At 42.6% G+C, this 24,633-nt stretch overlaps 1 protein-coding gene across 10 annotated transcripts in view; it reads left to right on the plus strand.

The window, feature by feature from the left end:
• myo1b (myosin IB) overlaps positions 1–21,341 on the plus strand; it is a 57,751-nt gene extending 36,410 nt beyond the window's left edge. Inside the window, exons 9-32 of one of the 10 annotated variants that reach the window (XM_032529628.1) lie at positions 1,135–1,282; positions 1,765–1,883; positions 2,347–2,433; positions 2,607–2,672; positions 3,357–3,362; positions 5,153–5,257; positions 7,213–7,275; positions 7,513–7,713; positions 7,993–8,219; positions 8,375–8,575; positions 9,611–9,704; positions 10,975–11,124; positions 11,257–11,325; positions 11,651–11,737; positions 12,075–12,161; positions 13,484–13,570; positions 14,220–14,306; positions 15,784–15,858; positions 15,961–16,095; positions 16,489–16,595; positions 17,340–17,472; positions 17,868–18,020; positions 18,767–18,897; positions 19,022–21,341. In XM_032529628.1, the coding sequence (XP_032385519.1) occupies positions 1,135–1,282; positions 1,765–1,883; positions 2,347–2,433; positions 2,607–2,672; positions 3,357–3,362; positions 5,153–5,257; positions 7,213–7,275; positions 7,513–7,713; positions 7,993–8,219; positions 8,375–8,575; positions 9,611–9,704; positions 10,975–11,124; positions 11,257–11,325; positions 11,651–11,737; positions 12,075–12,161; positions 13,484–13,570; positions 14,220–14,306; positions 15,784–15,858; positions 15,961–16,095; positions 16,489–16,595; positions 17,340–17,472; positions 17,868–18,020; positions 18,767–18,897; positions 19,022–19,154 (2,751 nt within the window). In that variant the 3' untranslated portion in view covers positions 19,155–21,341. The remainder of the gene's footprint in view (positions 1–1,134; positions 1,283–1,764; positions 1,884–2,346; positions 2,434–2,606; positions 2,673–3,356; positions 3,363–5,152; positions 5,258–7,212; positions 7,276–7,512; positions 7,714–7,992; positions 8,220–8,374; positions 8,576–9,610; positions 9,705–10,974; positions 11,125–11,256; positions 11,326–11,650; positions 11,738–12,074; positions 12,162–13,483; positions 13,571–14,219; positions 14,307–15,783; positions 15,859–15,960; positions 16,096–16,488; positions 16,596–17,339; positions 17,473–17,867; positions 18,021–18,766; positions 18,898–19,021) is intronic. The other 9 variants (XM_032529632.1, XM_032529630.1, XM_032529631.1 and 6 more) reach the window with 9 other exon arrangements.
• The last annotated feature ends 3,292 nt before the right edge of the window (positions 21,342–24,633 follow it).

Consider the following 24,633-nt stretch of genomic DNA (forward strand, 5'->3'; position numbering starts at 1 on the left):
TGTGTCTGTAACACTTTTTTTCTTTCTACTACACTCTATTGTTATCAGTCGTGCTCCAGCATGCTCCACTCGGCTACTGTGTGAGCCCCTGCAGTCCGTCCTGACGTTACTTTACTTGTTTCCTTGTTGCATTTCACATCCTGCTTCTCATCACCTCTCACATGGAGTTTTCATGGTATTCCCCATACAGCTGTGTTTCACCACCGGAAACGCATGAGGACGTTCCCACTAAACAATGAGTCCCTCCGCATGGCCTTGTCAGTTATGAGCCCCCCCCCCCCACCCCGTATTTAACTATTGGGTTTGATTTCAACAAATATATAAAAAGATTTCAGTGCCTCTTAAAATAAGACCCATGAAGCCGTGGGGTTACACAATGATCTAAAGCACTTCATTAACTGGCTGTTTTGTTCGCTTAGTAAAGGACGTTGTTTCCTATTTAGCACATGTATGATAGACTGGGATTCAGTTCAGATATTTGAATAGACAATTGTGGAGTGTGTTGTTTTTCATAGGGAGATTGAGCAAATTTTTTTTTTTCTGGATATATGCATGTCTCTTCTTTTCTTGCCATTTGGGATTTTGTAAACAAATGCACTCTGGAGCCCCTCAAAATAGAGACCTCTGTCTGAGTTAGAGGTTAGAAGGACCTTGGATCAGGGAGGCCATGTCGCCATGGTTCTGCAGTGCCCTGTTACATCCTGCTATGCACTGTTTTGCCCTGCTATGTCATGAACTACAACAAACCCAACCGGTTGTCAGACACCGCCCACCAAGAGCCTGGGTCTGTCCCGGGTTTCTTCCTAAAATGGAGTTTTTCCTCGCCACTGTTGCTTGCTTTGTAGGGAACTACTAGAACTGTTGGGTCCTTGTAAATTATGTGGTCTAGACCTACTCTATGTAAAGTGTCTCGAGAGAACTGTCATGAATTGGTACTATAAATAATATTGAATTGACTAGAAGGACATGGGGAGCTGGTTGACAAGCAGACCTGGTGTTTGTAAAGTCGTACTCACTGTGGCATTAAAGTACATTTATAGCTTAGTTCCCTTTTTGTAACCCTTAGTCAGTGTTTCTTATTAAGGTTCAACAACCTCAGCTGATCTGTGACTCATTCCTTTTTGCCCCCCCCAGAATGCCATGCAGATCGTGGGCTTCATGGAGGACGAGGTGCAGTCAGTGCTGGAGCTGGTGGCAGCCGTGCTAAAGCTCGGCGACATTGAGTTCAAGCCAGAGTCGCGCTGCAACGGCACCGACGAGAGCCGCATCAAAGACAAAAACGGTGAGTTTGACGGACGACAAACGGCAAGCAAAGAAGTCTCTCCTTCATAAAAACTTTATTTCGATAAATTGACAGCACGTTGTAGTCGTGAACAACTGTACCGGGTTTTGTTTGTGATCCGATAAATGTCAGACAAGCTGAGGAATTTTATTGATTTGTTCACTTTGTTTTTATTGGGAATATGTTTTTACATTTTAAACCTTCTGACTCACCCGTTGAGCCACTGCCCCCTGGTGCCTGCTTTGATCGCTCCTGCAGCCGTCTTTTCCCTAATACCTATTTGAATTTTATATTTCTGCGTGACAAGAGCTGTTTGTGTCATCGCTACCACAGCTGTGTTCTCTGTAGGCAAACATCACATTTACATATTTTCCTCCATGACCGTGGCATGATTCTTCTTAGTGACACTTTTGCTGATAAAATGCATCATTTCTTTTTTTTTTTCCCCATGTCAATCACTGGCTTTTTTTTTACTATTGCAGATTTGAAGGAGATGTGTGAGCTGCTGGGGATTGAACAGTCAGTGCTGGAAAGAGCGTTCAGCTACCGCACAGTGGAAGCAAGGCTGGAGAAAGTGTCCACCACCCTGAACGTGGCCCAGGTCAGAGGGATAGCTACAAATCTGTCTTGCACCAGTTATGCCAATGTGTATCTGCCCTACTTGTATTGACACTAACACACACACACACACACACACACACACACACACACACACACACACACACACACAGACACAGACACACACAGACACAGACTTACAGGGCTTAAACAGGCCATTTCTTCCCCCTGACTTGCTCCTCTGGCTGCCGACTCTCATCCATGTCAATGCTACATGAAAATCTCTCCATTATAGATAAGCCTTATTCCTTGTGGACATTTTAAATGTAGGTCACATTTGAGAGGTTAGTGAGTTCACTCGGACTGTTTGTATGACGTGGATACTGTTTCCTAGAGCAGAGGAAGAGTTTTGAGATCCAGAGACTGGATGTGAAGAGATGTAGTAAAATTGAAATTGTGCTTTTTTTCTTCTTTTTTTTCACCACCAGTAATGTGTTTATTTACAGGCCTACTATGCCCGAGACGCTCTTGCCAAAAATCTCTATAGTCGTCTGTTTAGCTGGCTAGTTACCAGGATCAACGAAAGCATTAAAGTAAGTTTGTGGGTGTGGGTGTGTGTGTGTGGTTTGTTTGTATGTATATGTAAAGTGCTTTTCTTTCAGTTGATGTTATCAATTATTCCATTTTTATTTTGCAATATTGTTAAATTAAATTAAACAGTATTTGTACAAAGTGTATTTCTAATCTCATTATTGTCTCCCTGCAGGCACAAACTAAAGCTCGCCACAAGGTCATGGGTGTGCTTGACATCTATGGCTTTGAGATCTTTGAGGTAAGTCAAAAGGCAGATCAATGCTGCTCTCCTTGGTCTAAGCCACAGGGACAGGATCTGACCACCAAAACACTTTTCTATTCCATCCATGGATTAAATGATTCAGCCCCAGGCTGCTCGCATGTGTGGTTTTGTACCTGTGAGAGGCAGTAAGTGAGGGCTGATAAAACCACGTTCAGATCCGATTAGTTCAGCTTTATTGCTCCCAGGGGTGAAATAGTTTTATTTTATTTTTTTATTTTTTTTTGGCAAGGGAATTTAACATCAAAGTCAGCATTTCACCAGTAGACAAATCGCAACTCCAAACACCAAAGGAAACATAATATACACGTTACACTGACTGGCAAAGCCGTGACACAGTAAACAGTATGTCTTTTGATACCTCAGCTACATTGCACAGTACAGCAGTAGGTGTATAATATGTTAATTGCATAGGGAGCAACCATTTGTGCATCAAGGTGCATGCAGGTATGTGCATGCAAACACATGCATGACAGAGTTTGAGTGCACAGCATAGCCTAAACGAGAGATTTAAATAAGCTGTCCTTGTCCTGTTGCTTGATGCCTTCAGTCCCCCTCCCCCCAATATGTTCATGTCTTTATTTTTATTTCCCTGCTTGTTCACCACATTCACTCTCAAGTCCTTCCTCCTCTCTCACTGTTGTGTTGTGTCTGGGTCACCAGGATGGAGTAAGTAACACCTGCACCGGCCTGTGTGCTGTGCCACTGTGCATGCTGTGATCTAAACACTAGACCACTTAATTCAGCTCCTCTCATTAAAGATAATTTCAGGGATCCTGGTGTGCAGCATACAGCCATGCGGCTGAATTGCCCCCCCCCCCCCCGACATATAACACATGTCCTCTGAGAAATGGGACCATTACCTTCAAAATAGTTATAAGAAGGTGGCTTCCTCAATCTAAACCGCTCTATTGCAGCTGAAATATTTTAGGGTTACCTCAGAAATTTGTCATATTTCTGTCTGCTGCCACTCGGGTATAGACAAGCTATGGCGTGCGTGTGCGTGCGTGGTGTGTGGTGTGTGTGTGTGTGGTGTGTGTGTGTGTGTGTGTGTGTGTGTGTGTGTGTGGTGTGTGTGTGTGTGGTGTGGGTTGTGTGTGGTGTTGTGTGTGTGTGTGGTGTGTGTGTTGTGGTGTGGTGTGGTGTGTGTGTGTGTGTGTGTGTGTTGTGTGTGTGTGTGTGTGTGTGTGGTGTGGTGTGTGTTGTGTGTGGTGTGTGTGTTGTGTGGTGTGTGTGTGTGTGTGTGGTGTGTGTTGTGTGTGTGTTGTGTGTGGTGGTGTGTGTGTGTGTTTCACTAGGAGTGAAGACAACCTTTGGTTTCTCTGTAAAAGGAATTAAGTCTTAACAGTAATAACAGATCTCCTAAGGCTGTGTGTTCTGTTTCCTGGTCCCAGAGAAACCTTGCTGTGTCCTTCACTCTGAGCTCTTTGACTAAACCCGCTGCTCCTAACCCTGTTGTGTCCTTTCTGTAGCAAATGAATGTTAACTTAACCCGGCACACAATAGGGCCATCCGCCAATAAGCATGACTCACCACTCAATGGTCATAATTGAGAAATGCGGGGAGTAAAAATGCCCGTGGCTCTTAAATCGTTAACAGTCCGTCAATGTTTAATGAAGTTTGTGCCAATTTTCAGAAACGTGTTCTGATAAGGGTTGATTATCATAGCTGCCATCGGCAAAATATACCGGTATCAGTTGTTCGCCGTCCAGATCGATGATGTTTGTCCAGGGATGGTTGTTAAAGTGACATGGTAGGAGTAGGCTGCAGGTCATAGTTTGTTCAGGCTGATTATTGCCAGTATTATATCAGATGTACTGCTTTTTAAAATGTAAGAGTTTGCTTCCACAGTAAAAAACAAACAAAAAAAAACAGACGTTGTAGGCAGATGAGATGAGGGAAGGTTTTTCTCTTAAATGGATTGAACTTCAGCCACCTTGCTAGACTAATGCCTTGGCCAAGTGAGTTTGCCGTTTTGAAACAGGGATTGCATCATTGTGGATGTAGTCCCCAGATTAAATTCACAAAATCTTCGTAGTAAATCTAAATTCCATGAACCTTCTCTGAACCGTCTCTTAAAAAAAAATGTAAAGCCTCCTCATCAGTTTGCGTTGGTATGATCATTAATAAAACACTGCTGGAAACTGATGGAAACGACAAAAGTAGGCAAAGAAGTGGCCATGCTTATGAAGGTTTGCAGGGAAGAAAGAATGCAGTCAGAGCTTTGGGAAATGGAAAAAATAAAGCCGGAGTAGGGGTTTATGAAGAACAGCCGAAACAACGAGAGCAGGGCTCTGAAATGTTCTATAAATTCTAAAACTGGAACAGATTTAACAGATATGGAAAAGTTCTGCTTTCTCCTTTTTTGTAGTAAAAAGACAAAAAAAAGCCATTATGATTCTACATATCGACAATGGCTGGTACTAATACGTTTTTTCCTCCCTCTGCTGCTGCCACAGGACAACAGCTTTGAGCAGTTCATAATCAACTACTGCAACGAGAAGCTGCAGCAGATCTTCATCGAGCTGACCCTGCGTGAGGAGCAGGAAGAGTACGTCAGAGAGGTACGCTTGTATACTCGCCGTTCACACATGCAACACACACAAATTCCATGTACTCAAGAGTGGACTGGTAGTGGACAATTGGATAAATTACCCACGGAGCCTATTCCATAGCCCTGGAAACGCTCTCTCACCTGCAACTGAACGTCTGCATCATTCAACATGTCGCTACTGAATTTGTTGTGTTGACAATCCCCCTGGAGCGTGAGCCCAACCCGGTCCTGTCACTCATCTGTTGAACCTCTAAAATCAGCATTCTTGCCCTTATATCTCCATCGTCGTCCATCACGCTCATGGGTTCGTTCGTTCCCCTTCCCCCCTCTGTGGAGTCCCGGGGACGGAAGTGATCCTTCACTCCAGTGAGAGTAAACACTCCCCCGTCGTGGGCCTTTTACGCTCACTTTGTTTTCAGAGCCCTATGTATGCTGAGTGCTGCAGTGGTGACCCCCCACACCCCTTCCCCACTAACACACCACCAGCAATGATATTCCACTCCTGGCCTCAATCCAGTATACTGCATGGGAAAATACCACAGCGCTTGAGGAAGGAGGGAGGACCACCAATCAGATTTGACCAGTCACCCGTTTAAGCCACACCCATTTCTGCGCTCTCCCACCCCCAACCCCCAACCAACTGTCCCTCGAAATATCTGTCACTTTTGCTTACGTCAGCCTTAGCTACGTTCCCAACCCCATTAGCAGCTGTGAATGAGATGTTGCCACGGTGTGTTTTTTTTTAAGGGAAAGTGGCCTTTTTTAGAGTGTAAGATGGAGAATGTTTTTCCCTTTCTCCAGTAAGCCTCTTCGCTCTGTCCTTACTCAGATGATGGGAAGAGCCAGAGCAGGAGAGAAGGCCTAGTGAATGTAACACAGCAAGGACAAATATGGCAATGAAGATGGATGTAGCATCATTTAGACTGATTTAATAACCCAAACGGCACTGAAGTTTTGTGATCAAAGAATGCCTAAATAAGGAATAATATTTGTAACTCTAATGGGGCCTCGCCAATTTAGTATTACCGGGACATTTCTTCTCATTAGGCCCAACTTCCCCATGTAAATGCTAAGTGCTAGTGATATAAATGTGTCTAGACTGAGTATAACCTCAGTTTATAACAACGTAAAACGTATGAGATTTGAGATTAGAGCTCGAGACACATTAAAAAATCATACATTCATGTTCTCCAGTCATTCAGCCCACAATTAACAGACTGGGGACAGTGGTGGTGGTGGTGTTGTTGTTGTGGTTGTTGTTGTTGTTTTTGTTTTTTTTTCCTCCTTCCCACCACTAGTCCAGCACTGATTCGTCTTTAGAATCTGTGAAGACGTTTTCTTTTTCATCCTGTGTCCAGCATTGTTGAATTCAAATGACACATTTCCTGAACAATATGAACAGAAATAGAGGCGCAAGAGTTACCATGGCCTGGAGGAGATTATGTCTGTGTAGAACAAAGAAAGGATGTCCCAAACGGAGAGGAGACAAGAGTATACGCATGAAAATGACCTGCTAATGAACAACTCTGGTTGAGACTGCCATCCATTGTGGCTACTAGGCATCAGCTGTGTTCAGCATCAACAAATAGTTGAGGTTTGATAAAATTGCAAGGCAGGCACACTGGGTCTTTTTGGGCTTGGTTGTTGCTGCATCAGTACCGTCAGTTCTGTCTGATAAACTTGCCTTGGTTGTTGGTGCATACATAAACATTAATAAAGAAACAAATAACACATCCATCTTTAGATCTCTACAGTGAGAAGTTGAGTACTTGTTGAGGGCTGTTTGACTGTGATTAGGTGACTGTCCTTTACTTGACTAGGGGTCAGTGTTGTGCCTAGATGCAGGCAAGTTCATGAACCTCTCGGTTGGTGAGAGTCTTGGTGATGTGGAAAATATGTCTTGTTAGCTCAAGATAGGAAAAAAAAAAACATTGTCCCCTTTGACTGTCATTTCTTTTGTTACAGGGCATCGAGTGGACCAACATTGAATATTTCAACAATGCTATTATCTGTGACCTCATTGAGAATGTAAGTCCCCCAGTTATCAGAGACCACACAAACCGTTGAAGCGTGACGCCACATTCCCATCCAACTGCTCTTGTAGCACTTTCCGCGGGTGTTTTTGCATACAGCGAAAAAAACAATGGCTAGAGACAAGTAACAAAGAATAATTCAACATGTATCAATAATGTATATCAATGATTCAATGTGATGCTCAAGTATTGAACACTTGTACCTGTTTGATACCCGCCTTGCTATGTGCAGCACCAAAATGGCATCTTGGCCATGCTGGACGAGGAGTGCCTGAGGCCGGGCACAGTCACGGACGAGACCTTCCTGGACAAACTGAACACCATCTGCGCTGAACACCAGCACTTTGAGAGCCGCCTCAGCAAGAACTCAAAGTTCCTTACCGACCACAGCCTGCCACACAACTGCTTCCGCATCCAGCACTACGCCGGCAAGGTACGGGGCATTGGTCTGTGTACATAGTAACAAGGAATAAGTAGTAGCGGAGCACTGTAAAGGGAATAAAAAAAAACACTGAGGAGATATAGGTAGTACTGTAAAATTGTGAATTTATGCATCTGGTCAGACAATTAAATTCTTGACCTGCACTCAGCAGTATTACAAACTTAAAGTAGCAAGTTGAGTTTTTGTTCAAGTGTGCTTCTTTGCATGATGATAAGAAAACATTGTAATTTCAGATTTCTTTTTTTTTTTCTTCATTTTTTCCACATCAAGGTGTTGTACCGTGTAGAGGGCTTTGTAGACAAGAACAACGACCTGTTATACCGGGACCTGTCGCAGGCGATGTACAAGGCCAACCACAGTTTAATCAAACAGCTGTTCCCTGAGGGCAATCCTGCCAAAGTCAACCTGAAGAGACCACCGACTGCTGGGTTCCAGTTCAGAGCATCAGTGGGGACGCTGATGAAAAACCTGCAGACCAAGAACCCAAACTACATCCGGTAAAGTCGTGGGTGGGGTTGGGGGTGGGTGTGGGTGTGTGTCTTGAATTATTGTGACCTAATATTAAAATTTCAACTATGTATCTCTACAATCTATTCCGGTAAATGTTCTTCCATAGACAATCAGTGTATCTGCCTCTTTCTTTGCTTCTCAGGTGCATCAAGCCCAATGACAAGAAGGCCTCCCACATCTTCACCGACTCTCTGGTCTGCCATCAGGTCCGCTACCTGGGCCTGATGGAGAACGTCCGTGTGAGGAGAGCGGGCTACGCCTTCCGCCAGGCCTACGAGCCGTGCCTGGAACGCTACAAAATGCTCTGCAAGCGGACCTGGCCCCATTGGAGAGGTCCTGCCAGGTAATGGTGGTAGTTATTCTGATTCAGTGACTAATTGTGGGGTAGCGGGGGGGAGCAGAGGAAAAGGGGGAGTGGGGTGTAATCAGTTGAACTTTACAAAAGCCCAAAGTCCAACCCCAAAAGGACTTACCATCTTCCAGAGGAAAGATTGTAAGAAAACCGCTCTATTGTAGTCCAGCCTTTACTTCCGTGACGAATGTGCATCACTTTGTAACACATGTTATAATGCTCACTTAGCTGCTAGCATGGCACGCCCTTACCCTCTGCTTCTGACTGGCTAATAGTCCTTACCGAGGTACTGCACATGTGCGACTCCCAACAGAGATCGTGCAGAAGGGTGATGTCTCACTCTTTAGCTAAAACATAGAGCTCAACACACAGGGTGAAACGAGGAGCTGCAGCAATGTGCAGTACGACAAAAAATATGGGCTTTTGTTTTTAAAATGAAACCACATAAACCTATTTTGGTGCAACCTCTAAATACGATCATGAACATAATCTTAGCACTTTAAATGATGTGTTAATGTCCAACTTAATTATTACATACAGTACACCCAAACACAGTTTCAGGTATTTGCTCACTCTCCTCTCAGAAACTATCCGCAATCTTGTCACATACCGGACCAGTTGTTCCGAAGAAATGAACCGTTCCTGTTCCACAGCATGTTGAGACCTTTCAGCCTTATCTGTCTCTGCTCCGTATCGGCAAGGCTTGCGTGTTTCATCCTCTGATAAAAGCACTGATTCCTATCTGCTGTACCACACGTTGGTATCTCGTTGTTCAGCCATCCCTCAGTGCTTTGTGTGGTTTCCTTTTATTTCCTCCCTCCACATGTTTCTCTGGATTTCTTTCATTCTCCTTTTCTAATCATTAATTCTGTCTGTTTGTCAAACTCTACATCCTCAGTGCTGCCCTCTTCTGTTCTCTCTTGTGTCCAAAATATCCTCACTACTTCTTTACATGTTGTTTATGGCCACTTATAAAGTCTAGTATGGCCATGGATGGCCCATCTGACCCTTTGTGGCTTCTCACAGGGAAGGAGTGGAAGTGCTGATGGCCGACCTCCCGGTCCCAGCAGAAGAGTTCTCCTTCGGACGCTCCAAGATCTTCATCAGGAACCCAAGAACGGTAGAAAACCAATGAAAGCAGCTCTGCTTCCCTTTTTTGATATATGTTGTGTATGTTTTGACATCTGCTGTGTACTCCGTTAGATCAAGCTGTGTTTGAATGTCTAGTTCCAGTGTGCTCAGCTGCCACTGTTTTCTCACAGTAAGATGTTTGTGAAGCAGGGTGGGCTGCTCTCTGAGCCCCCCGCTTCAGCAATTGGCATGCAACCACCAGAAGAAGGAAAAAAAAAAAAAACACATGGTTTCACTTAACCACCCCATCTAACATGGGAAATGAGCTTCTTTACTCAGGCTCCTCAGCTGCTCAAGCCTGCAGCGTTTGAATGGACGTTCTCCCCACCCAGTAAAACAAAAACCCAACAAAGCTTGGAATAACATGATCTCATAGTGGGAGAATTTTTCTTCTTCTATAATTGCTTTTTTTCTATCTGATCAATTTATCTGCCTTGAATCCGCGTTTCCAGACATTATATCTTTTGGCTGATAATCCAATGCAGCCACGCCTCCTATTTTAATTGCATTTGTTTTATTGTGTAATTATCGGGGACAACACCTATGACATGACATTATCACAGCAAGATGTTTAGTGGATAAAGGAGTACAGACCTTTTTACTGACCTGGAGGCTTGACCAAAATTTATTCTGCACATTGGGACTCTACTGTTCTGGTTAGCTACTCTTCTTGTTGTGGTTGAGCCATTATTTATCTGTTTAATGTGTTTAGACTCCGCGCCAAACAAGTAAAACAATTTTTATTAAATTTAAAAACAAAAACAAAAATATATTGTCAAAATTCAGTACTTGTATTTCTGTATACTTTGGCATTGATGCCATTTTTATTGGTTTTGAGTTTCTAAAGTAATGAGAGAGGTCTCACGCTGATTGCTGTCACCATATGTAGAAATCTGGAGTAAGACGTAGCGTTACTACAGACCCAAGATGGCCTCCCTGCAGATGAAACACATTGCGATGGGTGGCAGCAGGATAATAAAATGTTGTACTCACCACCAGCGGATAGATTGGACTTTGTACCTGATATCGCTGAATCACTATTTGCTGAGATAAAAAAAAACATTTTCATTGATCTCCTAGATGGAGAAGTTTTCCTTTTTCATATCTTTGCTTTCCCTATGACCTTATTGCAGGGATTAAAAAGACACTTCACTTGGCAAAAGATGTGATACCTGCCAACTTTAACAACAGACAGGACTCTGTAAGTTAGGGTGCTTTCCTGCTGCCTCATGCAGTTACCTTCCTACTCTTCCCCGCAGCTCTTCTTCCTGGAGGAGAGGAGGAGGCAATGCCTGCAAGACCTGGCCACACTCATTCAGAAGATCTACCGTGGCTGGAAGTGCCGCAGCCACTTCCTGCTGCTGAAAAAGAGTCAGATAGTGGTGGCGGCGTGGTACCGGCGATATGCGGTGAGGCTCTTGAAGAGGGAATGCAATGTCACAAAAGCAAAACTAAACCGATTGACAGACGGCATTGATGCCTGAAGTGTAGTTTATTCTGTATGGGGGTTTTATGTCTTTTTTTTTTTTTTTTTTTCACAGCAAGAAAAGAAATACCAGAAGATCAAGAGTGCCACCACTGTGGTGCAGTCCTACACCAGAGGATGGCAGGTGCGTGCACCTTCCTAAGAATTCCCTACGTTCATAATAAACATGTAGCATGCAGAAATCATGACGGGGAAACAATGTCCGCTTGTTTACTTACCCCCAACCGGCACCGGCAGATGTGGGTCCACCAAGAGCCTGGGTTTGACGGAGGTTTCTGCCATAAAGGACGTTATTCCTCGCCACTTTTGCACCAATTGCTTGCTCTTGGGGGGGGTCTTTTTAAATTATAGTGTGTGGTCAAGACCTACTCTAAATGTAATGTGTCTTGAGAGAACTCTATAGTTTTGATACTATAAAACAATTGAATTGAATGTAAATTTGCCATCAGGCCCGCAAACTCCTGAGAGAGCTGAAGTATCAGAAGAGGTGTGAGGAGGCAGTGACCACCATCTCGGCCTTCTGGCACGGCACCCAGGTACTGAGAGGGAAGTTTTTACCTCAGCACAGCATCAGCCTGACTTTGATACAGGCTTTTCGTTTTTAAATCTCATGCAGTGTTGCTGCCAAATCGCCCAACAGTTTTACACAACGTTCTGTTCTTTAACAAAGCTATCCTTGATGTCATTGCTGCTGTTTCCCTTTTGATCCTGCTTCTTCTTTTATTTAATTTTTTGCTGATCACACAACTGCCACTTCTCTTTTTCTCCCCATCTCCCCCTCCCCATCTCCCCCTCCCCTCCTTTTCTTGATTCTTTTTCTTCTCACTCTTCCTCAAAACCTGCCTTTACCTTACGCCCACCACGTCCCACCAGGCTCGGATGGAGCTGAGGCGTCTAAAACAAGAAGCGCGGAATAAACAAGCCGTGACAGTAATTTGGGCATATTGGCAGGGAACCAAGGTATTTCCACCCAGCCGGAATGTGTCTCTGTCCCAGCTGTCTTGTCATCCGTGTTCACCGTGTCCCGTCCCGTCCCATCCCCACTGTGAAAACAGCCTCATACAGTAGCGGCCCCTCCGATTGAACATCGACCCCCGCCCCTCCGTTGCCCACTGGCCAGATTAATGTGCCTCACTGTTGTTTGTCCCGTTTTCTGTTTTGTAGCTGTTCCACGTCGGATCGTCATAGTTCCTATGTTTTCAGTGTTGGTAAAATTGTTGGAAAAATATCACAATATGGCATAACTGGTGTCTTTTCCAGGCTGCATTACAGTAAAGTGATGTCATTTTCTGAACTTACCAGACTGTTTTAACTATTCTATTATTTGCCTTTTATCCACTTTGTCATTATATCCTCATTGCTGATGATTATTTATCAAAAATATGTGCGTAAATATTTACCAATATTTACACACATATTAAACTACAATATCGTTGCGGTATCGATATCGAGGTATTTGGTAAAATACAAATACTATATAATGATATTATTATGATAATATTTCGCCCAGCCCTAACTGCATCTCAGATCCTTTGTTACGTTATGTTTCAGATCTGCGTGTCTTCGATCTGGTTTCTATCCAATGTAACGTTTTTTTAAATGTGTCCGTCCTCTTTTGTAATCTTTTTTTTTACTGTGTTATTTACTCTGGCTCACGCTGAGGCGGCGCTTTCTAATATGCTGATAAACTGACAGAAAAATACATAAGCATGGAATTATGTCATTATGGCTCATGTGTTGCCACTTTATAAAGCCTCTGTGGCTGTGTTTAATCAAAGCCACTGTGCAGACTTTGTAGTCTGCAAGTACAACATCTTATCAGCATTTATTTAACGGCGTTATCGTTTGACATAGCCTTGGTTGTCAATAATTCAAATTTTATTTCCAGGTCTTGCAGCCTGCTGATGACTGATTTCTGACTCATAGATGCTGTTAAAGATTATTCTGTGTTGTATGCAAACTTTGTTCTTAGCAAACATAATCAAGGCTTCTTTTTGCTGCGCCTCTTTTATGAAGCTCTAGATAATGTAATGAAAATTCTTCCTTTCCTCTTAAGCATGGGGTTTGCAGAGTCCCAGAACGCGAGCACCACTGAAAAAGTCGCTGCCATGTTGATGTTAACCACCCCCTTGTCCCATCTCTTGACATCCTTTGTTGTCTTTCGCCAATGCTTTTTCACACCTACTCAGTACCTCTCTTGGGACCATTAAGTTTTGAATGTCACTGACATTAACCCCCCCACTCCTCCCACCCTTCCTGCAACTGCCACCGCTTTTCATCAGGCCCGGAGAGAGCTGCGTCAGCTGAAGGAGGATGCGAGGAATAGACATGCCGTATCGGTCATTTGGGCCGGCTGGCAGGGCACCAAGGTATTTGGGAAGCCTCTTGACTTGACTTGACTTGCCGTGACTTGCCGCCTCCATCCAACCCATCCACCCTCGAAGGAAAAAAAAACAAAACAAAAAAAACTCAACATACCCATCATTCCGCTAAACCCAATCTAAACATTTCATATGTGATGTAAGGCAGTTTAGCCTCCGCCCTCTCAAACATGATGAGGTCATGTTTTGGGTGTGTTTTCAGCTTCTTCCTCCGAGGCCCATGCTTCACCAGTGCACGTTGCCTGCTCTCTGCATGAATACTTCCTTTCTTGTGTAGTTAATGCATGCTTACTCTTTGCATCACAGCACCGTTTGTCTTTTTTTAGATGGAAGTGTTTGGATCCTTTGAGGTGACCTCTGCTGCATGAGTTGTGACTTTTGCTCTTCACCTGTTGCTCTCAAAGTTGCACTAAAAGTCTGTTTCCATTCCAGAAGTTTCCCTGAAAAATGTGTGCCGTTTTTGTTTCTGGAGTCTGGAGCAGTAAAGACTTACTTTTTATAGTCTCTCACTGGTCACAGTGTGCGTGTGTGTGTGTGTGTGTGTTCAGGCAAAACGGTGTCTCCCTCTTCGTCCTCTCATCTTCTTTCGCTTCATTTTTTTTCTCGCTCTCCATCTCTTCCCGCCCCTCCTGAACAGGCTCGCAGGGAGCTGAGGACACTGAAGGAAGAGGCCAGGCGTAAGCATGCTGTCGCTGTGATTTGGGCCTACTGGCAGGGACTCAAGGTACCTACCAGCCCCACAGCGCAGCCATGACCAAAGTCTGCCACCCACCCATCACCCCTGACCCTCTTCATCCTCCTAAACCATCTGCTATATGCACACTTGCACAGGAAGCCAGTGTCTGCCTAGTGCTGTCCTCACACTTTACCCATACCGGCATTGCTTTAGACTGTGCTTTCGACGCAAAGGTCAAGGTTAAGCACAGTGGAACATGCGTAGTTACACATGATTATTGGCTGATAAAGAATATCAAATCATCTTTTGTTTGCAATTCCCACAATCAAAACAAGGAAACATTTGGTTTTATGCATAGTCAACTAAAATGACCAAAAAAATCAAATATATGATAAACCACTGCAACATGTTCTACATTAATTACTTGGGCAACCGCTGATTTGTCATATTTGGTGTAATAACAGCAAATGTTTTTTCTCCTATATGGAAATCTCATCTCTCGCTGCAGTGCAGTCTTGTGGGACTTGCAGTCGCCCTGCGTCACCTGTGTGAACACAATGTCACCTCATCTTAAAGGTGTAGTCCACCAAAATCAAAAAAACATTTCCAGTTTACCCCAGCGGTTTCTAGCCATGCAGATTTCTCGTGATTAAGGTTTCGAGTTTTATTTGAGGCGCTCAAAGCTTTGAAAAGTTACATTAGAAACGATGAAAACCAAGCGCTGGTTACTCAACATAATCGTCACCCCCTCACATCAACAGGTTTCAGTCGAACAATTTCTTTGGTAGGAAGTAGTATGCAAAGATGTAACAAATGTACTTTAAGGTTAACCTCCTCCCACAAATCCAGAATTTTATATACATTGGAGAGAAATATTATTCATATTTTTCTTTTTCTTTTTTAATACAGAAGATTTAAACCAACAGAGCCTGACTGACATGGCCAGAGTCTGTCTCTCTTTCTGATCTCTTCTTTTCTAAACGTCCCCCTCTGTCTGCTTCCTTTGCATCTGTGTAACTAACCTGATATAAAAAAGCACCATGTTGTCTATCCAACAGTATTTGTTTCACTTGTGTGTGTGTGTGTGTGTGTTTGTGCCCTTGTTTCTGGCGCTTATGTTACCTGTCTCTCTGGTTTTACCAGAACAACTGTCGTTCCATTGTGTTACTAATGTACTTTGTGTTAATTGAACGCCCTGTGCCGAGCAATGCACAATGCATCTGTCAACAACTCAATTTGTGCAGTTAAGGTCAGCGTGAAGGCCATTTGTCATAACCATCATTGACTTCTCAGAAATTATTTGTCATTGTTATTTTAATGAATTCCAGCAATTTGGAGTTGACTTTGTTCCAGGTGTTGTTACATTGTTTGTGACTAACCTTTTTGCTGTTGTTCTAGTGTGCCATTTGTCTATACTGCCATCCTGCTATCAGTGTACTCCTTGTCTTTCCTGCTTCTCATCTGACTAATGGCTGGAAAACAATGATTGACAGTTTGTTCATGCTTTCCTTTATTGCTATAAAAGGTCCGCAGAGAGTACAGAAAGTTCTTCAGGGCGAATGCAGGGAAGAAGATCTATGACTTCACCATCCAGAGAATTGTAAGTAAATAAATGAGTTAAAAACTGAATTGTGCTCCTGAGTTTTTTTCATCAAAGATTCGCTAGAATGTCATTCACTTGCTTTTATTTCCGTCTCTCCAGATGCAAAAATACTTCCTGGGCCTGAAGAGCACCATGCCCTCCATGTCACCCATAGACAAGAGCTGGCCAGCCAGGCCTTACCGCTTCCTGGATGGAGTCCACAGAGAGCTGCCGAGAATCTTCCATCTCTGGAGGGTCGGTCACAAATAACCAGAGCCACTCTCCTCTGTCTGTCCCATTCACCCACATTCAGTGATTTGAATATTGTGTAACACACCTGGTAGACGGGCATTATGGTCACTGACTTCAGTCAAGCGTTAACTCACAATGTAAAATAAAATCCTCACATCGGAGCCACAGTCTGTAACAGCCAATCCAAAAAGTGTCTAAGCACAAACACCTGAGGCATTAATCCGCCCAGTTATTGATCAAATGTACACATAGAATGAACATAAACAATGCGTCACAAGATTCATCGAACACACTCCCGGAAAATCGAAACCATTGGCAATGGAAATATATTTTAATAAATAATTAAAGATCCCATATTGAACTGCGGTTGCTGTATGTGTGTGCTTGTGTGTTCAGTGCAAGAAATACAGGAGCCAATTCACAGAGGAGAAAAAGGCGGTGTATGAGGAGAAGTTGGAGGCCAGTGAGATCTTCAAGGATAAGAAGGCTCTCTACCCGAGCAGGTACCTGAAATTAACTGGGACAGAGTGCTTTGTGTCACGGTATAGTAGGGGTGTGAATCTTCACTGGTCCAATGATTCAATATCCAGATGCGTCACCTCCTCAATATTATTATATATTGCTACACACTCTTATAAAAGACTCTTCCTGAACACAGCAGGCAACAGACAAGGCAAAAAAAAAAAAAAAAAAAAAAACACACTGGAAAATTGACAAGTAACGTCAGTAGGCAATAATCGATTATGGTCTATCACCAGACCCCTCCCGATACAATATCATCGTGATACTTCTGCCACAATACGATATATTGCAATTTATAACTTTTTTTTACAGCTTCTAATTTTTCAGTTTCAAATGACCTCCCCAAAAGGAAACTTTGTCAATATCTGTTTTATCTAAAAAGATACATTTCTCTTTTTGTTCATATCACTTCAATTTTCTGACCAACACATATATAATAAAAGATTAATGTTTGGCGCCTGTGTATCGATACAGTATTGCCATTGAAAATATCACGATAACATGCTGTATTGATTTTTTTTTTTTCTCCCACCCCTATCTGTCACTGCATTGATGCAGAGTCATCAACATCTGCATCGCATGGATGCAATGATTAATTCTACCACCCCTGTATAAGTATTTAAAAAAATCTAGATAACTGAGATGATTAGCGAATCCCTCAATTTCACGGAAACGAATGCATTTGACCTCTCATGTGGCATAAACAATGTGAATGTCTGTCGCAGCGTGAGCCAGCCCTTCAAAGGAGACTACCTGGAGATAAGCAAGAACCCCAAATATCAGAAACTCAACAGCGCTGTGGATGAGAAGGTCTTGCTGGCTGATGTGGTCAACAAGATCAACAGGGCCAATGGCAAGGTAAGAAAGATCACTCACACTGCCTTTTAGTTACATTTCCAGCTCCGATACAAAGCTAAATGGATTGTAAAAGTCCAAAAATACAAACTGCAATTACATGGGGACCTTGCTGTGTAGCTCCCACGGAGCAAAAAACTACTAAGTTGTTTTGATTGGTGTTTCAGCCACGCTGCACTCTCTGCAGCAATCTGATGTTTTTAGACATCTTAACAACTGGCTTTCTTTTTTTCTTTTCTTTTTTGCTCCAGTAGGTAACGCGTGCATTACGTTTTTACTCCTAACCCTGTCCCAGTTTTAAGCTCAGATAGGCACCTAAAAAGACATTTAGGTCTGTGCAACTGCTTTTGCCCTAGCACAATGTTAGTGTGACAGACAATTCCTGCTCCGGTTCGCAGGGTACCGCTCGAATCTTCCTGCTGACTAAGAAGAGCGTGGTCCTGGCCGACCAGAAGACCGGCCAGGTGAAGGCCAGCGTTCCCCTGCCAGACCTCGCCAGCGTGTCGGTCAGCACACAGAGCGACGGCTTCTTTGCTCTCAGACTCAAAGAGGTGACTTGTTGTGGAAAGAGAGTTGTTGTGACATGTGGTTTCAGTTCAGGTATGATTCAGTATTGATCTCTCTCTCTCTCAGCAAGAATGCAAGTAAGAAGATTTCCCAAAACGTCGAACTATCCCTACTGAAACACTAAAGTGGACAAACGGCAGTCACTCGTGTTGTTTGGTTAATACTGCTTGGAGATCTCATGCTTCAGCCAGTACTGATTTTAAAGTAATGATTCAAAACTTTTCTTTTTTTTTTGTCCAATATTGGTGAGAAACGCAACTAATACACGTTTTACAAAGTTGTGTTTTTCATCTTAACCAACTGACAAAATGCAACTTATACCCACGCAGGCAAACACAAAATAAGAAACCAAGATGGTTGTGCATTACATTTAAGCAAAACATAAAACAAAAGGTACGAGAAGAAAGTAAAAGAAGAATTTATGATAAAAAAAGAACAATTGTGGGTAGCTCACCTGGTAGCGCAGGCGCTCATATATAGAGGTTTACTCCTCGACGCAGCGTTCAACTCGGACCTGCGGCCCTTTGCTCTATGTCAGTACCCCCTCTCTCGTCCCCCTTCATGTCTTCAACTGTCCTTGACAAATAAAGGCCTAAAATGACCCAAAAATGATCACACAAAAAGAAGAATTGTTCCAATCAACACATCAAATCATCAAAGTATTTGATTACAGGGGACTGAACTTTCTGAGGTTTTCTAATGCAAATGTCATTGTATCATTTTGCTTCAGGGGTCGGCCTCAGCCGTCAAAGGAGACTTCTTACTCAGCAGCGAACATCTGATCGAGATCATCACCAAACTGCACCGCACCGGGGCCACGGCTGCAGACAGCGAGCAGCTCAACGTCGACATCTCAGACGAGTAAGAGCCTGCAGAGTCAAACCCCGTCATTCTGGTCAAAGGATGTGATCGGCCTTCTGCCCGTATGATGATGATGATGATGATGATGATGTTTTATGACATGGCTAATGTTTCTGTGTGGCAGGTTCCTTGTGCAGTTCAAGCATGACAAAGTGTGCGTGAAATTCATCCAGGGAGCCCCCAAGAACGGCAACAGCGTGTCGTGCAAGCGCAAGAACAACCGCCTGCTGGAGGTGTCGGTGCCCACAACAGCATAGTGCAGCTCCCAGGGCCAGATCGGGGGACGGTTAAACACCGAAAACACCACCCACTCCCAATCCTCTGGTCTCAAGAACCATCACCGGTGCCCACCCCGAGCCCAGAAACAGTGCAGTTATTCAGCTTGTGTTGTTTTCCCTTCAGTCTCTTCCTATCAGATTTACTATTGCACCACTATAGTTGTAACCATGTGCCACCTTATTTTATTATATTTTTTTTGGGGGGGGGCGAAGAAAGCCCTTATTTGGGTTGCACGCCACAGAAGTTTTGTTTTTAAAAAACAAAAAAAACAAAAACAATTCCACTGGTGTTTTGTAAAACTGGGATAAAGAGTTGAAGATGGAAGAGAAAGGAAGGAAAAAAATAAAATAAGATCTTGGTGGCGCACAAGAGACTTACGTATACCAGTGGCTATGTTGATGATGATTGTTGATATCAGAGAAAATGTCATGAGAACTTTTGTGACCAGCTCCAGCCTCAACAGGCCTGGACTCATCCATTTTGTTTTTAAGCGCCTTTGGCTTTCAGCAGACCGATTCACACTAGAGATGAACTGGGAACCATTGGGATCTGCCTGTCGGATTTAGTTTCTCTGAAGAACTTAAATACTGCACTTGTTTTCACCTTGGTGTAACCAAAAGAGGATGAGCTGAAAAATAATTTGATTGTTTTATTTGATGAATATATATATATATAATATTCTGAAACAAAGAACAGTGGGCAGTTGAGTCTAATGTAATTTGCTAGATAATTGTAAAAAACACTTTTTTGTATCTTCCTGTATGTGCCATGAACAGGTCACGTGACTTGTTGCGTGTCAGTGGACAAATACAAACAGAAAATCCACGTAGGTGATGGACCCTGTTCTTAACAACGTCATTGCCAAAAAAAAAATGTTTAAATAGGTGATCTTATCAACCTGTGGTGGCAGTTTTCTTGTACGGTTTGTCAGCACTACACGTGATCAACTTCGTTTTTACTTGATCATTTCCCAGCTTTAATTCATCTGCAAAGAGTAGACTTAATTCATATCCTTAACTCTTAGAACGTCATATATGACCCAAAGAGAGCCTCTCGCTTTTTGAGGGACACTATTTAAAGATACTGACAAAGGCAGAACAGACATCCCAGTGGAAGGAAAAGTACCTAACCACGAGAAGGGAAAGGTACTTCCACAATGTCTTCACCAGATTCAAAGCGCTCTCTGGTGCAAAGCGAAACCCTTGATATTGATCTTTTTCTTTTGTGTGCAATAAATAAAATGCTTCTATTCTTCCCAACAAAACCATGGTGAGAACCTATAGCAGTCGCCCTCACTGTACCATATAAGCTGTACATAGGCTCTGCAGGCTTAAAGCCCTGGTATGGACAAAGGGTTTCTTTAGTATCCTAATTTTAATTGCAGTGCTTGTGAAATAGCCGTTCTCGCCAATGCAGCTTGAGTAATTGTGGTGCTTGACCCACTCTGACCTAATGTGTATTTTGGGGAAAGACTAAATATTAAACACACATGACAATAGATGCTTGATGTATCTGAAGAAATCAAACTCGTTCCACCTTTTTAGTACGCACATGTACACGCATTTACACGCAAACCAAATTTGATTGTCAAAGAAGCAATGAAGTGCTATATCTTCAGATGTTGATTATAATCTTTATTTGGATGTACTGGTAGTGGGTTTTGTACCGTTGATTTCTAAGTCAACCAGATGTTTCTCTGGTGACGTGTGAGGGAATAACACAGCCAAACTTGATCTAGTCATGTTTTGCGATCCAGGGTACCTGGGTTTGTAAATTGTTTTGTATTTTTTTAAACACACACACACACCACACACACACACACACACACACACACACCACGACAGGGACTTGAGAAATAAGTTATTGCTGTCCCTGGCGATGGAACGATGGAGCTGAACGCCCATTTTTGATGTATTGTTCTTCCTTGGCACTGCACAGTTTGAATGCAGTTCTGCTAAGGTGACACCTTTCTCCCCCTCTCCTTCTTCTCTGTTTCTTATTTGAACAATTAATGGAGCTGCAAAAATGATGTCTTGCATTCTTGTGTGCCTAATGTTAACCTGTGCTGAAAGACACATGGAAATGTTTCAATAGAACTCAGTGTAACATTTACAAGTAATCTTTTTTTTAAATTAAACGGTTCTGTAATAAATGTTATTGTGGGATTTTGTGCCACTTATTTATTATTTTTATATTTATTCCAGCATTGCTATTCATCATCCAAACCTACCCACAAATGACACTTGTGACCCTAAATCAATACTGAATGGAGTTTTTCATGGAGCGCTCGGTGTGTAGCCAACAGTCGAAATCAGCCGTCAAAGTATTGAATCTCACATTCCTGTTAGGGCCTTGATTGCTATTTATTAGCAGTATCAATAAGGGGTTGGGCCGGGACTGAAAAGTCTTATGGGGCTTACTTGCATTGATGCTGAGCGGCCAGTCCTTGTACTCAAGCAGCTGGCCAGATGTTTTCCATCACATATGGGGGAGAGCTGTCCTAGGGTTAAATTCCGCGGCTTGGGGAGAGCTGCCGGCAACAGGTCTCCAGGGAGCAGCCCTCAGATTGAGCACAGAGTGGTAAAAATAGCATACCATTTTGGGCTGCCCAGTACCCGGTTCCCACCACTCTGCAGGCTGGGAAAGGAAGGAGGAGTCCCAGCCTCCCTGTAGATATTCAACCCTCAGTGGGAATTGGAATTGTACAAAGCACAATCCCATATACTGCGTAACCTGTAGTATTTGGACCGTGATGCAGACCGGCATCAAGTCAGCACAACGGGGCAACAGGTCCTTGTTGCACCAGATGATCCACAGCAAAATAAGGAGTTGCATAGTAAACTACAAATATTTATCAAATTTGCTTTATTCATCTTAGATTTGATGGCTACTGGATCTGCCGTTTTGAGCAATAAGTTAAGTTGTATTATTTGTGAAAGATCAGAACATATTAACATATTCTACTGAAAGGTGAACCTATACCATCTCACAGAGCAGGGGCGAAAGAGAGGTAGAACCATGCCGCTTTTGAGATTATGTAGTCTTTGGAGACATCCCGTGGATGTAAAATGACATTACAATAAGACAGACAGAGGGAGGAGGTTATACAACACAGAAGTTGTCCTAGATGATGACTTTTTACTAGCAAATAAAACCTTAATAGATGAATGATCACACACTATAAAAAAAAGCATTGCCTGCAACTTATAAATTACTGTTCTTATGGCTTTATAACTACAGATGTGTTGCAAGTTTTCCTGTTTGCAATTCCAGTGGACAACAAATATATTCTCTCTAATAATGGAAACATTAAGGCTTACGTAAAGTTGAATTCAAAGATTTTCAAAGACGGTTTTTTCCTTGGGGATTGTTTTAAATAAGTGTGTTGTAAAGCAAACATGTTCTTCCCTTTAGCAAAGTTCACTGTATTTTACATGTAACGCCTAATGCAAGACTTTAAATGAAGCATCTGTAAACTGTAATAAATTGCTATACTGTATCATTTTGGAATGTTACATTATCATTTTGTCAAATAGACATACAATGTATGTGTATATAGATAGATTGTCAAAAACTGCGTAAACATGATTTCCTGAATAAAGCAACATTGATTCAATTCAAAACCATTTTCACAATAAATGCCTCAATTACCATGCAGAACCCCTCTAACAGTATGTTTGCTTGTAAGAAGGCAGATGGAGAGCCTGGCATGTACAACTCTCCTTAGGGGATTTCACATCCTGTCTGAAATCCTATCAGCTATCCTGTAGTGCTCCAGGCCATGAAGGCAATGCAGAAAAACATGTAAGTACTGCAGGTATGGCATTCATATGACAAAAAGATGCTGGTTCCTGCTTGTCATATAAGCTTCCTTAAAACTACATTATTGCCAAAGATAAATTACATATTTACAGTGCATTACATTTCACACGTGAAAAAGATAATCACAAGATACCAAATACACATACACACACAGACACACGCACACACACACGTTAATTAACAGAAGCAATGATTTTCTCCCCGTAAATAGAGCAGTTTCTGAGGATTTGGAAACTGCTCTATTTCAGAATATATTTCAGAAACTGATACCTCCGAATACATAAATGTATATGTATTTTTTTTTTTTCACAGCATGAGTAAAATAAAGCAGCAATGACGGCTGCTCGTCCATGACTGTTAAAACGTTATTGCATTGCGATAAAAGCTGTCTTTGAAAAGTGATATGTGCTGTAATAGAGCTTACTTGTAAGTGTAGTTTCTGTTTTCCTGCAACTTTGCAGCATAGTTCTCTTCCAGGTATGGCTGATCAGGCTGATTGCTATTATATCATTCTAATGCCATCTTAACAGTGGTATAAAGTCGCATCAGTTCAAGCACACGGGAGTTAACAAAGCTCCACCAGGAACACCGTCAACAGTGCCCCAATAAGCGGTCACCATACTGTGAGTTAAGTCATAAATGTGGTTTGGGTGGTCCAACCGGAACTCAAATCAATAAGCATCTGTTTGGTTTCGCATAGAGCACGATTAAAAATGAAAGGCAAACTTTTAGTAAAAGAGCTTTCTGATGGGCCTGACATGGCTGGCCCTGCCACTAGACTTTGATGAAATTGCATAGTTATGTACTGTTGCACAGACACTAGGGGCCAGTCTAATTCAGCTTATGGAGCCAACAATAGCTTCCCTTTGGAAGCACTGATTTTGCGAGGTGATTTGAAAGGAAATAATTTTACCTGGCTCAGGGGTCTTTTGACAGCTGGTAAGAAAAGCTGTGAAGTTAAGCAGTTAAGATCTTGCTATTGTCCGTTTTGGGTATTTGATGTTGAAGTGAGATGTCCTCTAAAAGTCCACGTGAATAAGCGATCATTTAGTTTCTCATCAGGCTTTAATGCATTTACGTTTTACATTACCAGAGGAGGCTTTTAAGTTTGTATGTTGTTGTCTCTCCCACAATGCAACAGTGTGAACGCACAACTATGTTAATAGTGACCGCAGTTTGCACTGTAGGGTTGTCAAGGAGACCCAAATAAACCAAAAAACATTAAACCAAGGGAGCTGTCATTTTTATGCCCTTGGCTGATTACCAAAGGTTTTTCCAAGTCCTGAATTTACTGCCGTCCAGTGTCAATACGATCAAAGTTCAGAGAGAACATAATGAATCTCTAAATTCAACAACCAGCCCTCCATCCCTCCCACCTTTCTCCTTCTCCCAACCTTTCTTCCTTTCTGCCATCAATTTAATGTTGCATATTATTAGAGATGAAATCTTCACGGGTAACCTCCTTTCTCCATGAAATATTGGCTCATAAGATACTGCCTTATTGTGACTTTACTGTTTTGATTTAATAAGCATATTGTCTGCCTCTTAAAGAATAATTCACCAGGGACATCAGAAGCATTTCTCTGACTGAGCTCTTAAACTATCGACTCTGATGTTGTTTGTAATCAGTGTTCC

This window comes from Etheostoma spectabile, chromosome 11, assembly GCF_008692095.1.
Source record: "Etheostoma spectabile isolate EspeVRDwgs_2016 chromosome 11, UIUC_Espe_1.0, whole genome shotgun sequence".
NCBI classification, from domain to species: domain Eukaryota; kingdom Metazoa; phylum Chordata; class Actinopteri; order Perciformes; family Percidae; genus Etheostoma; species Etheostoma spectabile.